The 18,641-nt window shown below is 45.3% G+C and overlaps 1 protein-coding gene across 5 annotated transcripts in view; it reads left to right on the forward strand.

The window, feature by feature from the left end:
• C10H15orf39 (chromosome 10 C15orf39 homolog) overlaps nt 1-17,931 on the forward strand; it is a 35,483-nt gene extending 17,552 nt beyond the window's left edge. For 2 of the 5 annotated variants that reach the window (XM_043493617.1, XM_043493618.1), the window contains exons 2-4: nt 1,359-4,997; nt 11,374-11,407; nt 14,459-17,931. In XM_043493617.1, the coding sequence (XP_043349552.1) occupies nt 1,418-4,997; nt 11,374-11,407; nt 14,459-14,462 (3,618 nt within the window). In that variant the 5' untranslated portion in view covers nt 1,359-1,417 and the 3' untranslated portion in view covers nt 14,463-17,931. The other 3 variants (XM_043493615.1, XM_043493614.1, XM_043493616.1) reach the window with 2 other exon arrangements.
• Nucleotides 17,932-18,641: the final 710 nt, after the last annotated feature.

Below are 18,641 nucleotides of genomic sequence, written 5' to 3' on the forward strand. Positions count from 1 at the left end.
TCACTGCAATTAATAGAGGTCCATTATTACTTTTCTGCAATTTTCCATGTCTGGCCTGCAACTCAGCCGCAATTATTTGACAATCATCCCACAATTCAAGTAGGGCCTTAACAGAGTAATTGATGATGGATGCTTAAAATTAGGTTCATTCTAGAACACTTCTGTAGTATGAGGCATCCTTTGTTATTGCCAGGGGTCCCTTCTTGGACATCTAGATTAGATCAAGGGAGTTAAAAGATCCATTCACATTTCCTTATGAGTACATGCCTTTCCTTCAATTTGTCAATGAGGTTCAAGTTAACTACAGAGAACTTTTCAGTTGAATAGGTATAGAGACTAAATTATACAAATGCACAACAAAGGATTGTGGTTAACATATAAAAGAACTATAGTGGATATTAAAACCCCTAACACTGCCAAGCCTCACAAGTTTATCAAAGATTTTATGATATTTGGTGTTTGCTCATAAAACCCCAGTTTTTGGAATCATGGGATTACATGAAAATCTCAGCTTTCATTTAAACAGTTTATAGTCCTCATGGTTGCAGAGAAAAGCATGAAAAAAGTGACCCTTAAAGGTTTACGAAGTAGAAGGCAAATAAACCTAAAATGTATTCTGTCTACAAATCTCAGTATTTTGTGGGGCCTGTCTGGACCATGATTTTTAAATGATTGGGATTGGCAATAGGGTGTAGGCATGAAAAAATTTGATTGGCATTTAACAAAGGCCTGTATTACAGGATCTGTGGCTTCCATACTGAGAGCAAAATCATCTTTCCAGATAAATATTCTATAATGTTACTGCTTGTGAAGACTTTTAATTTATTGTGCATCATCTGCATTGGACTGCCATACAAATTTTGAACATTGTGTGTGAATTTAATAACAAAGCTACTGCCGACCAAAAATAAATTAGAAAGAGGTATAGCAGTTCCTCCAGCCAATGAGCAAAAACTGACCAATCAAAAGCAATGTCCATTGAAGTTGAAATACTGGGATTATGCTGCATTGCTCTCGAAGTACCGATAGTTATAAACACAAAGGATTTCAGTTTAGTTATCACCAAAATAATGCAAGAAGCAGCACAAGTCTCCCCATCCCCAATTTCATGCTCGAATGTCTCCATTTGGGAAGACCCTTGGATGCATCTTTCCTTGGTTTTGTGCCATGGTGTTGGCAGATGCATTGTGAATTTCTTATGAAACTAGCCTGCTGTCTTCATTTTACACCCCTGGTTCTCCCCAGTTGTTACCAATGAAAAATAACATGGCAAGACAATTTTGCTTGGCAAGTTTCTGTGTGACTTGGTTTTGGCCCCTTTTGCTTAAATCACCGTCTTCCTTTTTCTTCTTTTTCAGGCAAGTCGGAGTGAATCCCCTATTGTGCATCCAGGACACGAGGTGGACACTGACCTATAATGGCTGGGAAACGACACTTAGAGGACCTGGACCCTGTGACCTACAAGAAGTTACCTCGGCTGGATACAGAGCCAAATTGTGTCCTCCCCATGGGCTTGTGTAAATCGAGCCCCTTGCCTAGTCATGGCTCTGAAAACCATTTCAGCTACAAGGGAACCTACTTTGCTTACCCGCTGCAAAGCCCGGATGGGACTGAGTCTCTGACACACTGGAGTCCAGCTGCATCTTACATGCAATATCCAGGTAATGCTGTCAGCCAACACCTGAGGAGAGACGGAGCGCTGATGAACTGCCTGCTGTATGGACGAGAAGCTGAGAGCCTGGGGGTAAGACTACAGAGCTCTGGTGCTGACAAAGGGAAGGACAGCATGGTCCAAGACCACCTGGTTGTTCAGGAGAAGTGGGCAAATCATATGCAGCAGGCTCAGGGCCACGCTTTCCCAGTGCAAAAACCTGTGCTCATAAACAAAACAGTTGCTCAGGCACCTACAGGCTATGCTACCTTGGCAGTGCCCAAGCCAGTTTATAGGAGCCCTGTTTGCTATGTGGACCCCAGGGCTTCTATGTCCTTACAAACTCAGATGGAGAGCATACAGAAGAGGCCGTTGGAAGTGGAATGGACTGCACCAACCCCAGTATCCTCAGGGCACCATATCCATGCAAAAGACCAGCCATGTGGGACTGCTTTACCCAAGAGAGCCCATCACCCTGATTCCAGGTTCCTGCAGTTACACCAAGGCACAGGGGTTCCCGCTAAAGAGATGGTAGCAGCCTCTGTAGGCTTTCCACCTTACCATGCAGCATTTGACAAATACAGAGCACATCAAAGCACCTCCTTCCTTGAAGCAAACTACCCTGCCATGTACAACAACCAAAAAAGGGTCAAAGATGTACATGAGAGTAGCTTATCCCAACATACATGGTCCAAGCTACAGCCTTCCTCTGACAGCCCACTGGCCCATTCCCAAACAGCAGCCTATCGGGATAGATCTCCAGCTTGCTACTCAGTGTCTCACTACCCACTGACCTCACACAAGCAGATGTTCCTTTATAAGGAGACCCCTCATGCTGAGGAACAGAATGGCACTCTGTCGACCTTGCCAATTGCAGGTGGCTACAAAGGAACCAACTTTCCAGGAATTGGGGAACCTCAGCCCTTTTCTAGCACTTACCTGAGGCATCATTCCCCGAGAGGCTATTACACCAGCCCTCTGGAGAGTTATGTATGTAGACCAGCTGGTCCAATTCCAGTGGCCTCTCCAGCTTTGAAGCCTGGAGTTTCTTCTAGAGAACCTGAGCTCCACCAGAATTCCAGCTGCAAAGTGGACTATCTGCAGCAGAACCCCAGTTTTGTTTTTGCCCCTTCTGACATGGCTTTGTACAATGCCTCCTTAGCCAATACGGATGCTGGTCATGATCGACACATTGATAGCAGAGTAGCTACTTCTCATGGGACTCAACTGGTGAGGGAGAACCCCAGAAGCAAAGAGGTTGCTAGCCAGCACAGTGCTTTCCAACCGATTGGTGCTCCAGATAGGCTACCCAACAGCTCCGAAAGGCTCACTGAAGCGCTACCTAAAGGAGAGCCAGGCTACAGGTTGGGCCTGTGTCAGACAGAACAACCCAGCCTGCATAGAAAGGAACAATCCCACTCAGAGAGAAGGTCCACTTTATCCATGAAAGAGCCTATGCACAGAAACACAGGGATTCATGAAGCTCAGTTAGGAGCTCCCATTGTCATTACTGATAGTCCAGTTCCGTACCACCACCACAAAAAAGGAGAAGCCCCCAAGGTCAAAGACAGGCTTGTTTCCTCACCCCAGATCATTTCTTCTGAGGAGAGACGGAAAAGCCTGAAAGATGCAGAGAATTCTCCTCCCTCCTCCCCACCTATGCCAGTTATCAACAACGTCTTTAGCCTAGCACCATACCGGGACTACATAGAAGGGTCCAAAGGGCCGGCAGAGATTTCCTTCTCAAAAGATCACCAAGAGGAAGAGTCCCCCTTCCGAAACAGCCTTACAGTCTGTAAGGCTATCTCAGAGTCACCTTCTGCCAAGGATTCATTAGAAAAGCCTATTGGGAAAGAAACAACCCAGGCCCTAAAAACAGAGATGGGGATGGGTGAAAACCTCAATGCAATACAGCAGGAGGGAAGCTGTGAGAGCTACGAGCCAAAGATTCTGTCACATAGCCTGCCAGTGAGAAGTGAGCCACGGAACGGCAGCGTCAGCGCTCCAGCTGCCACTGGGAACAGGGAACTTACTCAAGATGATGTAGTGCTAGACCTCAGCTTGAAAAAAGAGCTAGTGAAGGCCAATGATCCTCTGGGCCCAGCTGGACAGACCGAGGTACCTCCTAAAGGAGAATGTGGAGAGGAGGAGGTGAAAGAGGGACCACTCAAAAAGCAGAGGGTGTTCGAGAGTTCCAAGACCCAGGCCTTGCCTTTGTCAGTGGAAAATAGCTCTGGGGACAAGAGCAACTTCCAGAGCTCGGCAGCCTTCATGTTCAAAAAATACAAAATCTTGAAATCTATCCCAGCACGTGCAGTGCCCCCAATACAAGACAATAGCCCCCCGGCAGCCACCCAGGCCAACAGCCCCCCAGCAGCCACGCAGGGTCCCCCGGCAGCCGCCCAGACCAACAGCCCCCTGACAGTGACTCAGGGCCCCCTGGAGGCCACCGAAGCCAACAGCCCCCTGAAAGTGACACAAGGTCCCTTGGCAGCCACCCAGGCCAACAGTTCCCCAGCACCCACCCAGGGCCCCCCAGCAGCAACACAGGGCCCCCCAGCACCCATCCAGGCCAACAGCCCCCTGGCAGCAATGCAGGGCCCCCTAGCAGCCACCCAGGCCAACATCCAACCCTTGCAGATGACGTGCCTTTATCTGAAACTGCCCGACATTTCAAAGTCCCTGCCCCCCAGTGCCCCAGAGGCCTCCCCGGCACTCGGAGAGGCCAATGTCTCGCTCCCCAGCAACTGTGAATCCCCTGCCCAGCAGACTTCATCCAGCCAATATTTCACTGCATTGCACATGTCTCTCTGCAACAGGATTTCATATTTTGTGTCCGGAACATCTCCAGAGCTCCTCAAGCAATGGCTGAGGAGGGTGGAGCTGGACGGGGAGCAGAAAGAGAGCTCAAAATCTCCCCTCAAACCCAAGAATGGTTCCCGGATCCTGGAAGCCCAGAAACCCTCCAAAGGCAAGGAGATCTGGCTGGGTTTCCAGGATGTCAGCGTGCTCCTCAGCAAGCTGCTGTCTCAGTTGGAGACCTTCATGTTCACTCGCAAGTGCCCTTTTCCACATGTGGTTCGAGCAGGTGCCATCTTCATTCCCATTCATGTGGTGAAGGAGAAACTGTTCCCCAAGATTTCTGGGGCATCTGTGGACCACGTGCTGCAGGAGCACAAGGTGGAGCTGCGCCCCACAACCCTGTCTGAGGAGAAGCTTTTGAGGGACTTAGAGCTTAAGTGCTGTACTTCCAGGATGCTGAAGCTGCTCGCCCTGAAACAGCTGCCTGATGTCTATCCAGACCTTCTGAATCTTCATTGGCATGACTGTATCAAGCACTATCTTGGTAAGTGGTGCTAAATCTCCAGTAAGCCCTTCCCACCCCTTAGATTGTTCTGCCAATGGGACATTTTCCATATGTTAGTAGCTCTCCAAGAGAGGGGTCAGCTGTACGTGTCTAGTAATGGGCATTTTATTGCGTAGCTGAAAGTCTGATCTGCTGAAAAGAACATTGATCTGGCTCTCTTCTGCATTCCCTTTCCCATCACTGCTAACTAGCTGACCAAGGTCAATTGATGTACCCTCCTTGCCAAGCAGCCTGCCTCCCCCTCCATCTAGTGACTCATCCAGTGGTGTTGGGTCACTGGCCAGTGTTTGTAACATAATGCATTCCCCCGGACACTATGAATCTCGGAAATTGCAATCTCCTGAATTGCAAAATCTCCCACTTGGCCAACACATCTGGTGCAGGTGGATTAGAATGGAGACCAGTTTCTGTTGATGCAGGGATAAGTTGGAACTGTGGGAAAAGAAATAAGAAATGCAGCTTTCTGGAAGAGATACAAGGTTCTTTATAGAAACTGGCCTAAATGTTGTAGTGGCTCTGTAACGCCCAGGCTTTCCAAAATGACCAGTGACTTTGTGTGTCACCATTTTGTGTACCTGCCTTGGCACGCCATAAAGGGGATTGATCTTTATAGGGCACTTTCTGAAAATCGGGTCTTAGGGTGGGTACTCAAAAAGAAAATGGCACCCAGAATCATTAGTCACTCTTGAAAGCCTTCACCTCAGTCTACAGTGAACAACTTGCAGGATTAAGTGATTAAGTGTTCCCTGTGTGGGCTTGCAAAGTACAGTAACATATATAGCTAGGTAAAGATCCAGCTACTGTCTGGGTCCGGGAGGCCTCCCAGATGCTAATGCAAGGGTGCATTGCATAATCTCTTGGCACCAGACTCTTGTGGCCTCGCCTGTTGGCAGAAGTGAAACTCATGTCGGGAATTCATAACTGCCTGGAGTGACGTCAGGAAACGATTGTTCTGTGCCGAGCTGCAGCGTTCCATTGTATGCAGTGGGATGTGCAATGCATCTGAGACCGAGCACTGCACTCTGCTACTGGGTGCTCTCTGAAGCCCGGAGTGGCTAGTTTAAACCATTTTGTGTTCCTTAAGGAGACCACAGAAGTTGGATAATCACTGGCAGCAATTGGGGGGGCAGGGGGAGACTTTTCCTTCCTCTTCCACTCCCTGTGTCTTGTCCATTTTGGAGACATGAGTTAATAAGCATTAAAATGTTTTCAAGCATATTGAAAAGAGCAGTAAGTGAAGAGGAAGAGGAGAAGGATAGATGAGAGGGGAGTGGAAGAAAAGGAGAGCAAGGGATGGGGAGGGCAGATAGAAAAGAGAATAATGTGAGGTAGGAAAAAGAGAGAGGGTGAGATTTCCAAAAGCTTTCCGCATTGAGTTAGGGCCATGTAGAGTCCTCTTGGAAATCTGACACACAATTTCTTAAAGGTTTTAAGCCACCAAAAAAATTGACAGATGGGAACTTTCAGCAGGTTTTTTTGGTCTATTTTATCTTCTTCTGTAAGGCCCCGTCTAAGTCCACTTTCAACTATAGCATGGATGAGACTGAAAAAACCCTAACTGGGAAGTTCTTTAGAGTTCCCTCTTAACCCTTTTAAAATTTAAATTGTGTGGGAGGCAATCATGGTTTTTCTGTAGTATTCAGCCATGACCAGCTACGCCCCATATTTTAACATTTAAATGGGTGGAAGGTCCAAAACTGAAATTTCAGAAGGCCGAACAATATTAATGAGGTCTGATTCTCCTGGTAGTTGACACATGCTATCATTAGTGACAGCTTTTGGGCATGCCATGCTGCCACTCAATGAGATGGATGGGTCTGGAATGACTGTGGGTCAGATTCTGATCCCACCCTCTAATGATTTACCTCAGTTGATCAAGTGTTGGGCGTCTCCTGCGATGCTTGTGATTGTGGCCATCCCCTCATGTCTGCCCTCAGGCCTGCTTGGAATGTCATGCATCATGCCAGGCAGGATTCCATTGCCGGTTCTGCTCCTGACCCCACCCAGGGGCTGTTGTGCCAGATGAATTGAAGGCATCCAGCCAGTTTTCCCGGCTGGTTCCAAACCTGCATGGAAGATGTTGCAGCCAGCTGCCCCAGTGTCCTGCTAGCAAGGGAGGGAAGGGAGTTGAGAATGGAAGGGGCCAGGATGTATGGCATAGGCAGGAAGAGGACAGAGCATGCAGGGGTATGTTTGATGGATAAACTAGTCCATTGTATAACATGTTGAATTGTGCGCACATAGCCTGGCCAGAAGGACCTATGTGTGCCTGGCCTTACCCTCTGATTTTTCTCTGGACATGGTGACATGCCTCAAGAGAACAGCTCTTTTGCTGTCAGAAATGTCATAGGATTGGCAGGATGGTAGAAATTGTAGGGCGTGGCAGACGCCTCATGGGAAGGTGTAGTGATCTTTGCAGTGGAATCTCTCTAAAAAGAAATATCAAGCCTGCAGCTGTCCGATCCTTGCCACAGAGCTCTATGAACTCTCTCCTGTACTGCAGTATATGACGGTCTGGTCAGGGCTCAGGGGTGCAATCCAGATCAATGAGGGGCCTGTAACGCTGGATGCCTCACAATGTTTTGTAGCTCCCAGCCTGGGCCACTCACAACCAGCCTGCCACCATGTAGGTCACACCTTGAGTGTTTGTGTGCTTAGATGGCCCTTGTTCAGCAGCTCTGACCCCAGCAGCCAGTCTACAGGCTGGTGGAAACCAGAATGGGTTACAACCAGCAAGATGACCCCAACACACTCCCAATCCCAAATTTCCCCCAAACCATGTGCTCTGCAATGTTCAGACCTCTCCTGGATGGTTCAGAAGAATAATATGGTTCATTTGTTCCTCTAAAGACAAATACATCACAACTTATTAACTTAACTTGGGGGCAAGTATATCCTTCTGTTCAAACACAGCACAGAGCTGGTTTATGGTCAGAATAAAATCTACTTATTAACAATAGGACATAAGTGATGCCAAGTAAAATGAATAACGCTAGAAAGGGTTACAAGTAAAACAAAAGTGAAAACGCATTTAAAAGTCTAAACTTAATCTAGCAAGATACCGGCTTTGTTCAAGATGGTTTCTCACCTGTCATTCTTTTTCCTATTCATGGTTGACTTTCTCTCAGGATCTTCCACAAAAGTACAAGGTTCTGGCTTCCCTTGTCATCTTAGGTGAAAGATCTTTGCATAAGCAAGTTTATGTCCTACATTCAGTTCTAGAGACTTCAACCCCCCCTTTGGTTGAAGAACCCATCCTTCTCAGCTTGCAAGGGCTCTGTTCCTTTGTCTGTCTAGCAGTGGATGCCAAAGATGGCTTAAAGTCTTTGCTTATATCTTCCAAAGTTCCAATGACTTTTTGTTTCCAGGGACAGGATGACCTCCTGCTATTTTCCCTTCCTGTGATCTTCCCACCCCATGGCTGGTTTCTATGTAAATGGGGCTTCCATTGTTTTTAGTCACACCAAGCTTAATCTCTTTGGAGACAAATAGCTGGCTGTGACATTCCCTCCTGTCTGGTCAGACTGTACAGCCTAATATCAATGAACATCCATGATTCCCTATGTAGTGTTAATACATACCAATGACGTGGGTTTTAGCCCATGAAAACTTACGCTCAAATAAATTTGTTAGTCTCTAAGGTGCCACAAGTACTCCTCGTTCTTTTTACAATTCATAATGATATTGATCACCATGTGTCCTTAGTTTTCAGAAGAGATCTCGCTTGATATGTTATAACACAGTAATATTGTAAACAATTGCTTGATCCAATTGCTTATCACTTGAGGTTCAGTGCCCCCCGACCCGTCTTTATAGACCAGTAAAGCTTTGCAAAGTAAAACCCAGACTAAGTGCCTGTCTCCTGCTAGGTGTAGACGACTTCTCCCTCACCTGTTAGTGTGAGGTTTGCCTCCACCTCTTGTTTGCTTGATGGGTCTGGTTCTGTGATGCATAAATACATTCTCATTGTCTTCCAAAGTACTTGAGAAGTAACTCCCAGGTGGGGAAAACACATTCCTTTTGTCTAGGGCAGACCTGTTTACCGACTCTTCCTGGCATAACTGGTTTACATACATTTGAGTCATAATTTCACTCTTAATACACACCGCACATTGAACAAGGATATTAATGATCAGTGTGTTAGTTTTCAAATAATACCTCACAAGGCGTATTTTGTACAAAGATTATGACAACAGTGTGCAGGGTGTGAATACAGCGGTGCTTAGTGTCACAGCGGGTAAATGTGTGTAGCTTGGAATGCCATTAATCCTACCTCTGGCATTTAATACTCTTCTGCCCCTACCCATGAAACAAGGTACCCTGCCCCTGAGCTCTATCAGTCTAACCAGTCATTCATGTTCTTGCTCACTGCTACCAGATACCATGGTGATGGGTAGTCTTTCAGACAGCAAATAGATAGACCAGTGCTGCAGAGCAGGTGTGAGAATTCTAGGTCAAGGCACTGCTTGGCATTCAGTTCAGAAGCCCCTTTTCCCCAGTGCAGATCGTGCGGGGAATAGTCTGCTGTATTTCAGTCAGCACTCGCTCCAGGCTAAGAAACTAACTGAATTTTAAAACCAAACAGCACCTGAAGTAGAATGTTTGTTTGTTCTAATCCAAACAAAGTAGCTTTACCTTTTGGGTCCAAGCAGTTATTTAGCATGGGGTAAAGTGGGCCAAGTTGGGCAATGTATGCTCACAGCACCTTTTGATTTTCTTCAGCATCTTCTATCTCTGCTTGGATATGCGCCCTGTGTTGTGATGACAGAGACTTGCTGTGATCTGGAGAGGGACAGCTGATCACAGCTCGGGGCATAGGGAAGTAGCAAACGGCTCCAATTTTACCTGTAGCAGACTGTACAAGTGAGATGTATTTCCTGATCTGCCTATGCGCTGTAGATGGCTGTGTTCCCTTACTGTATTTTTTTTCTCTTAAGCAGATGGTTACATTCTTGGGTTGGCCCTTAATTTTAAAGGGATGTATTCAGTCCCTGTGGGAGAGATACCTGCTCCAGTTGAATTCTCAGTGGCTGCATTTCTTTTGCATACTCTGTCTGTGAATGACACCCAAAACCAGCCCTTTAAATAGATGCTCGGAGCTACTAACTGTCCACATATGAACTTGTAACAGCAGAGGATTGGAATAAAAAACAGGGCAAAGGAGCCTAAAAAATTTTGACCTCTAACTTCTGTGACTATATAATCACCTGCTTTTGTGCCAGTTAAAATGTCTTTCTAGTCATTAGGGCCCTGTTCAGCAAAGCAATTAAACACATGTTTAACGTGAAGCATGTATAGTCCATCAATGTGCTTTGCTGAATAGGGGCTTTGGTCATCCCTAGGTTCCATTAATGAGAAGGATGGAGGTCTTTGCTGTTACCTCTCTATTCTGTACATTTAGGTGTCTTTGAAGGTATCTTCATTGGCATTAGCGTCTCTTCTCGAGTGTTAAAGATAAATCTCCCACAGAAGGTTTGTGCTTGCCCCATGATGTCGCAAGGCAGTAACTGGAGGAGCACTGCATCATTAGAGGCCCTAGTGTTGGGATGAGGTGTTGAGGTTTGTCCTTTCCATTTCCCCAATGGAGAAAGTCAATGGAAAAGTTACGGAGTGTGTTATTCAGGTCAACCCTTGTTGACACTTCTTTGGGAACTTTGGTTTGCTTTGTTTTGTGTAGGCAGAGCCAGTTGGCCAACTTTGACCAGAAACAAAGAGTCTCATTCCTATATGGAACATGTAGATGGGATTCTGTGCAGAGCTAACTGGACTTATTTCCACTGAAAGCCTTAATTACCAGAAATATGGTGTGTTCCCAGCATGTGCACCCAGACCCAGCCTGTGTTTCTGCAAGGGAAGTACCTCTTGCAATTTTTTTGGAGTGACCCACACAGAAGGTATATTAAACCAGGCCACTGGCACAATGAGATTACAATTCCCATTTTATTCTCAATGGGATCACCATGCTTTAGAGCCTGGCCCTGGAAGGTGCTGAGTGCTTTTGGTTTGGAGGTGCCCTGTCCCTTGTGGAATCAAACCCTCAATTCCATATCAATCACAATGCAAATCAACCAAGATTTTGCTAGGAAGTCCCAGCTCCTCTGGCCTGGTGAAATCCCTCTGCAACCATAGCAATAGGTTGTGCAGGGCTCTAAGTGATTAGGGGAAAAGAGATTACTACAATTTCCCCAGGGGATCAGTTTGTACCCTGAAGAAACCAAGCATAAGTCCCTCTTTGTTTCAAAGTAGAGACCGTGATCCTACTCTAACTAGTTCCAACTGCCCCTTCCTAGTAGCCTTTGAATAGTGTCATCTTTGCTGCGCTTCAGATGATTACCAATAACTTTATTTCTTACAGGTCCAAGTTCACAGGCTGGCCAGCATGCCTCCAAGTAGGTATTTGTTCTTTGTGTGTGTTTTTAATATATTAAAAACAGTTGAACCATGCTGTTGGGGAGAACACCCCAGTTATTTATGGGGCACACAGGTGAAGTGGCACTGGTGTCTGAGCAACTGGCCTTCCATCACAATACTGGACAACAGATTACCATCTGCCCGTATCTATGTAACAGTGTGTCTGGAGAAGACAAGAGAGGGAATGATTGGCCTAGAGTGTGTTGGCAAAACTGGAATAATTCTTGACAAATTATTCCTGCCTATTCCTTCTCTCAATACGCCTTTAAAATCATCCCTTTCAAAGGAGCTGAAGGGAGTTAGGTGCCCAAATCCTTTAGACTCCTTGGAAAATCCCACCCCAAATAAATAGACACTATTTGGTCATTAGGTGCAACGTAGTTTTGAACATTTACTAAGAGAACATTGACTATCTTTGCTAATTCCGTTTCTAAATTGCATAGGGATAAAAGCTCCTACTCCCAAGAATAATTCTCAATGGTTCATTGTTAAACTGGGAGGATGCACCTAATGAGGTATTTAAAGGGTGTGTCTTGGGTCTGGTACTACTCAATATTTTCATTTGCAACATAACTGTTGGAGTGGAGGCTCCACTTACAAAATTTGTGGCTGACGCTATGCTGGGAGGGGTTGCTAGCACTTTGGAGGACAGGATTAGAATTCAGAAAGGTCTTGACAAATTGACGAATTTGGTCTGAAATCAACAGGATGAAATGCAATGAAGATGAGTGCAAAGTACTAGACTTAAGAAGGAAAAATAAAATAACAAATACAAAATGGGGAATAACTGTCTAGGCAGTAGTGCTGCTGAAAAGGACCTGGGGGGTATGGTGTATCTCAAATTGAATGAGTCAACAGTGTGATGCTGCAGAGAAAAAGGCAATTGTGATTCTAGGATGAATTAAAAGTATTGTATGTAAGATACAAGAGGTAATTGTTCCACTTTACTCAGCAGTGGTGAGGCCTCAGCTCCAGTCTGGAGCACTGCACTTTGAGAAAGATGTGAACAAATTGGAGAAACTCCAGAGGAGAGCAACAAAAATTTGAGGTTTAGAAAACATAGCCTATGAGTAAGCCCCTTCATTTTCATTTTAAACCGATTTTTACTGAAAAAATCTAGGGTTTTATAAAAAGTGTTGTTGTTTTTTTTTTTCTCCAATTTTCACCCTACTTTTGTAGCATTCAAATATATAAAAAAGTACTTGTTTTATTAGGAAAATACAAGACATTGCATGAGATATATGTACGATAATACATTAGTCTGTGTGTGTGTGTATATATGCAAAGCTGCCTGTTGAAGCAAGGCTATGTATTGGTTTAGAAGAGACACCCAATAAACAAACAGGCATGCGTGCAAGCTCTGAAGCGTGTGCGCATCTGAATGTACTGATGAATCTCATGCTGACCACGTACACATTTCAAGCTGTTAGGAGATAAGTTTAAAGATCTGACACACTAAAATGGGAAGGAAACGAAAACCTGTATCAGTATGTGTTTCAGAACACAAGGAAATATTCGAAAGTTTAAAAAATACAAAAACAGGAGAAAAGGATGAAGTTGAGTGTATGCGCTGCAAATGGTGTGGCCCAATTATTACATGTAAATATTTATAGGCTAACAGTTCAAAGTCTGCAACAGTAAACTGTTCAAATTAAAAGTTTTATTTGGAGATTAGAGAGATGGTATTTGTGTATTAAGTTCTGGTTTTAGTTCTGCAGCAAACCACATTGAATTCCATTCATCAAAGCATTAATCTACTAATACTCCCCCCCCCACCCCATCCTTCTGTCCACCAAAATAAAACCTGATATTTATCCAGAAAAATTATTAATAGTTTTTTCCACCAATTTTCACCTGTTTTTGTTGTTTTAGTAATAAATACCGATAAATTCATGGAAAAATTAAATTAAATAAAACCCGAAAATGAAGGGCCCTACCTATGAGGAAAGGCTGAAAGATGGGGGCATGTTTAGTCTAGAGAAGAGAAGGCTGGGGGAGATCTGATAAGTATGTTTTAAAGAGGATGGTGATCAATTGTTTTCCATGGTTGGACAAGAAGTAATCAATTTAGTTTACAACAAGGGAAATTTAGTTTGGATTGTGTGGGGAAAACTTTCTAACCACAAAGACCATCAAACACTGGACTAGGTTACCAATGGAATCCCCAGCACTAGAAGTTTTTATGAACAGTTTAGACAAACAGGGATGGTCAAGGTATACTTACCCCTGTCTCAGTGTGGGCAAATGGACTAGATGACCCCTTGAGGTCCCTTCCAGCCCTACATTTCTATGATATCCTAGATCAGATCTCATCAGTACATGACAGCTTCCATTTCCTCATGCTCTAGGCAAAAGCAGGGGCTAGAACAAGGAGAAGCAGTGCAGAAGTGGCCTCCTATCCAAGCTCTGAAGGTTACCCTGTTCTTTTAACTTGATGGTAATTGACTCGGAGCAACTGGAGAGTTGTAGAATAAGCTTATCTTGTTTAAATCGTGAGGGTGGGGCATGGGCTGGAGCTAATGAAACCCAGTTTTTTGACAGTAGAACATCATTGCCAGAACCACTATAATCTGGAGGTAGCACTTCCATGACAGTCATTTAAAACCCATGGCAGAGCCTCCACTTGTAGCTAATGGCATAGGTTCAAATTCCCCATCGTAGTCATAGGCTGGTGGGTAACCACAGTGCCACAGTATACTCTTTTCTCCCTCATAAGCATAATGGAATTCTCCTAGGCACTGCTGTCAGAGGAATACAGCAGGGAGTGCTCCATCTCTACAGGTGCTGGATCTGAAGGGACCTTTTTACCAGGCTCCATTTCAGGTCACTGGAAGTAAGCTCTAAAGAAGGAGGAAATGGAGCCCATTGCATTTTTGGCTAGTAGACTAGGGTTGAAATTGTATGGTGTGCCTATGGCTTCAGTTCTTGCAGATGTCATCTTCACGTGGTCCACACAGTGCAATGAGAGCTTTATTTTAAGCAGGTGAAGGCGCTAACTTAACTGACCGTGTTCTCTCCTCCTCACCTAGGTGAACCTGGTGCAGGGACTCTGACAGATGAAGGCAAAGCAGTAGCAGTTGATTACGTGAAGAAGAAAGCAACTGGAGGCCTGATGGCTGCAACAGCTGGAACGTCGGCCAACTTCAAGGGAAAGCACAGGAAAGGAAAGTTTCTGATCTCGTCTAAGCAGGTGTCTTCTTTCCAGGAGGTGGCTGCTGCCCTGGGACCAGAGAAAACCCAGCCGCTTGACGAGAAGCCTCAGGGAAACTGCTCCCCTCCTGATGGAGGGGATACTTTGCTCAAGGATGGGAGATCATCTTCCCAAGTTGTTCCCAGCTCCCTGGATTCAAAACCAAATGGACTCCCACTGCCCTCTGGTGCCAAGAGGCAACTTCTCCAAACCCACAAGCCTTGTAGGACCCTTCAGCTGAAGCTGACCAGTAAGTCATCCAGGAAGACCAGGAGTACCTCAAGGGTTCTGCACCTCCGGAACTCAATGGTCCGGATCAAATTCCAGAGGGTCCTTAAGGGAGCACAGAGGACTCCTCGCCATGGCACTAGGGGGATGAGGGGGAGGGGTCCAGCTTCAAGGCGAGGCTGCTCCCTCCTCAGCAAGACCTTCAGGCACGATGCAGAGAGTCCGACCTCTCCATCCAGGTACCCGGAATTGGTGGGCAAACGGATCAGACATCTGTATGAGGAGAATGACAAGACAGAGGCCTGGTACCAGGGAGTGGTGCTGAGGATCCACAAGCATCACAAGGACCCCCTCAAGACCGTGTATGAGGTGAAGTATGACAGCGAGCCCGAGTGGCAGTACTACCTGGAGATCCTGCAGGACTACAAGAAAGGCTGGCTGAAAGTGGATGAATGAAAGTGGACCTTGGCCATCGCTGGTGGCTCGCAGCACTAGTGGTTCCAACTCAGTAAGAGTAAAAAGCTCTGGGGCTTGTTTGTTGTCTTCCGCACCATGGTCCCATCTCTATCAATGGATTAAACACACCCAGGTGTCGATGGAGAGAAATGCCACATAACTAAATAAGTTCATTCCTTCCTCCTCCCCCACTCACTCTGCACCTTCTGAATGGACACCAAAGCACTGCTGTGCCTTGTGCCTGTAGTGGGAAGTCCAGAAGATAAATTCCACATGGAAGGTCACTGGGCTTGGTTTAGTGGGAGAGGAATAATTGCATCTATTCAAAGCAATATTTCCCTCAGGCTGACCATTCTCCCCTAATCCATAACCTCCCGTTGTTCCTTACTGGCACGGATATCCCGCACCGGGGAGAGCAGTCTCCTTCCTGGAGGCTGGACTCTCCCATGGAGGCCACCTTCAGTGTTCAAAGGGGACAGGCCCTCCATGTGCACAACCCCAGCAGCCTATAGAGGGCACCACACCAAGCACATGTAACTCAGGAATAGAGCAGGGAAGTGGTGTCACTCTGTTTTTCCACTAGGCACCTTTTCTTTTCATCTCTCTTTACACAACCTCCCAGCCATGCTCATCCCTCGGTTTTCAGATGGAATGTATTTCTGCTCTTGTGCTCCCCTGACTGACAGTTTGTGTGGGTTTCTGTTAAAAATGCACCCTTTGAGCAATCCCCCCTGGGTCTAGCTGGTGACTGCTGGAGACACAACATCCTTGAAACTGAGTTGCAATTGGACATGCGGGACTTGATTCTGCTGCCAAGGAGTCAGTGGGAGTCAGACCATGGCTTTCTGTGGAGCAGGATCTGTCTCTTAGTGAAATTTTGTGATTTCCTGCACTCTATGCAATCCCCTTGGTGATGGTTTGATCTTGCACAGGATCTAAACTGGTCCTGAATTTGTCCTTGTACATCTCCCCCTGTCTGCCAACACACACAGCTTCTTAACTTTTTAAATATTCCTTTTTAGTTTTTCTATGGGGGATTTTGAAAGTGCATTTTCTGTGGAGCTGGAAACTCTACAAGAGACAGACTAAGCCCACTCACGTTAACTGCCTCATTTCTTCCAGAGCAGCTTGAGTGGGCTTGCTGATGGGTGCTTTTAAGAACATTGCAGAATGTACAGTACTGATTGGCTGGGACAGGGGCAGTAACTGGCTCTGTTTTCCATTGCTAATCTTGTAAACCTTTCCACTTTCAACCAATATTGGCTGATCTGTATCTGATCTGCTTTACAGAAGTAACCATGTGTTTTGTTTTTTGGGTTTTTTTTTTATGGGGAAGGGGTTCTTTGGTTCAATGTGGGTTTTTTTTTGGGGGGGGGAGAGATGGGGACCTTCACTTTCTGCCGCTAAAGGAAGAAAAGCTAACCATGAGGGTAGCTGCTCTAAGAACTACCATCTACATCTTCATTGCAGTGCTCCCCATCACTCAGCCAACATTTGCTTCTCCCTCCTTCTTTACACATACTATTCATTAAATATAGCTTCTTGCTTTAACACCCTGCCCTTTTTAATCATGAAGGGCTACAGAGATTAAACAGAACATTGGGATTATGACTTCCATAGTTACAGGACTGATTTTGTTTGGAATGAAAACATTTTAAAAATGTTATGAATTTACCTTTGTAAGGAGCTGCTGCCTTGAGGTTTTTGTTTGTTTTATTTAAACTTTTGGCTTCACTTGTTAACTTTGCTGAATCAAGGTGAAGTGAGTTAGTGTCACCGGTTAGGAGCTCGATTCTTGTGTCGTAGCTGAGAGACATTCTGAGTGGGTTTTAAAGACCGATTTATTTTTATTTTTTTAAACCTGATTACAATGCAAGTCCTGGATGCTCACTCCTGGGTGTCTTTTTAAGGAGTTCTTAGGGAATGCACATGCTGGTGAAAATCCTTTATACTTGACAAGGAAATGGGGACTATCCTAATGTAACAATAAAATGGGGGTGAGGAGACCTCAGATATGTCTTCAGAACAGCTATAATTTCATTTCCTATAACACTGTTATGATTCCGGACACAATACTGAAGTCTCCCTCTCATCAGCTGAAGTGAATGGCTAAGAACTGACACATCTATGCTCCACCAGGCAACCAAATGGGACTGGCTATTGTGCGGTGGAGAAGTATAAAAGCAGATTCTACACACAGGTATTTTCAGCTGGTCGGGGGAGCGGAGGAACAAGTTAAGAGAATTTTTTTTTTCACTACAGGAAGTATTTATTTTCAATCTACAAAACTAAAACCAGTGGACTAGTCTTTCCAAAACGGTGTTTTCCTGCTTGTGGAGGCAGTTGCTGCTGCTGCATTGAGTACCATTTTATTTTTAAAATGCTTGTACTGAACACGCAGGCGACTTGGAAAGAGGGGTTCTCTGTGCCGTTCATGCACTCTCTTGCCATGTGCAGTCTGTGAGTAGCATTGTAAAGCGATTCGGAGACCAGTGTTTGTAAATAATATTGTAATTTTTTTGTATAGAGTTGAAGTAGGAGAAAGTCCTTCACGTTATTTAATATTTTGTAAGAATATCACCATGAGAGGTGCCTCGTCCTGATTAAAGTGTTTGTTTTGTTTTTGAATACTCTGGATTTCTCATTATCCATGTTATTACAGTAGCACCCAATCTGTTACTGGCCCTGTTGTGTAAGTACATACTGGGTATGCCTGTATGTACCCAGAGTACGAAATGATCCTTGCCCTGATGAGCCTGCAATCTAAATAGATGTGACAGATGAAGAGTGGGAGGGGAAATAGGAACAGGCAGGAGAAACAACTTGCCAAAAATCCGTCCATGACAAAGCCAGAAATAATACCAGATCCCCAGAAGCCCATTTCAGTGCCTTTATAAATTAGACTATGTGGCATAGGCTAAATCCTGCTTTGCTTCAGTGGGAATGCTCCTGTGATCAAACAAGCAGGATTTGACCCTGTGTCTGATTTTTGTCTGTCTTACGTACACAAACAAAGCTGCCTTTGGAGTTTTATCCTGCTTCCATTGAAGCAGAAGGGTGTTCTATTGTTGTTGCAGTGTGAACAGGGGAAGATCTATGTTATGCTGTTCTGCCTTTCAATATTGACTGGGTCTTATATTTGCACTTCGCCTTCACGCACTTTGGAAAAATTTGTTGCACAGAATCAAACTGCACTTAGTCCTGCTGGACCTCAACCACTGCTATTCCACAGCTGTTGACCCTCACCTCTGTGTTCTTAGGGGAGGTCTGGGGAAGAGGTGACCATACCACGGGACTCCATGTGCAGCCTCCAGCTATGTGCTGCTCCAGTGGTACAG

Source organism: Dermochelys coriacea, chromosome 10 (assembly GCF_009764565.3).
Source record: "Dermochelys coriacea isolate rDerCor1 chromosome 10, rDerCor1.pri.v4, whole genome shotgun sequence".
Lineage (NCBI taxonomy): Eukaryota > Metazoa > Chordata > Testudines > Dermochelyidae > Dermochelys > Dermochelys coriacea.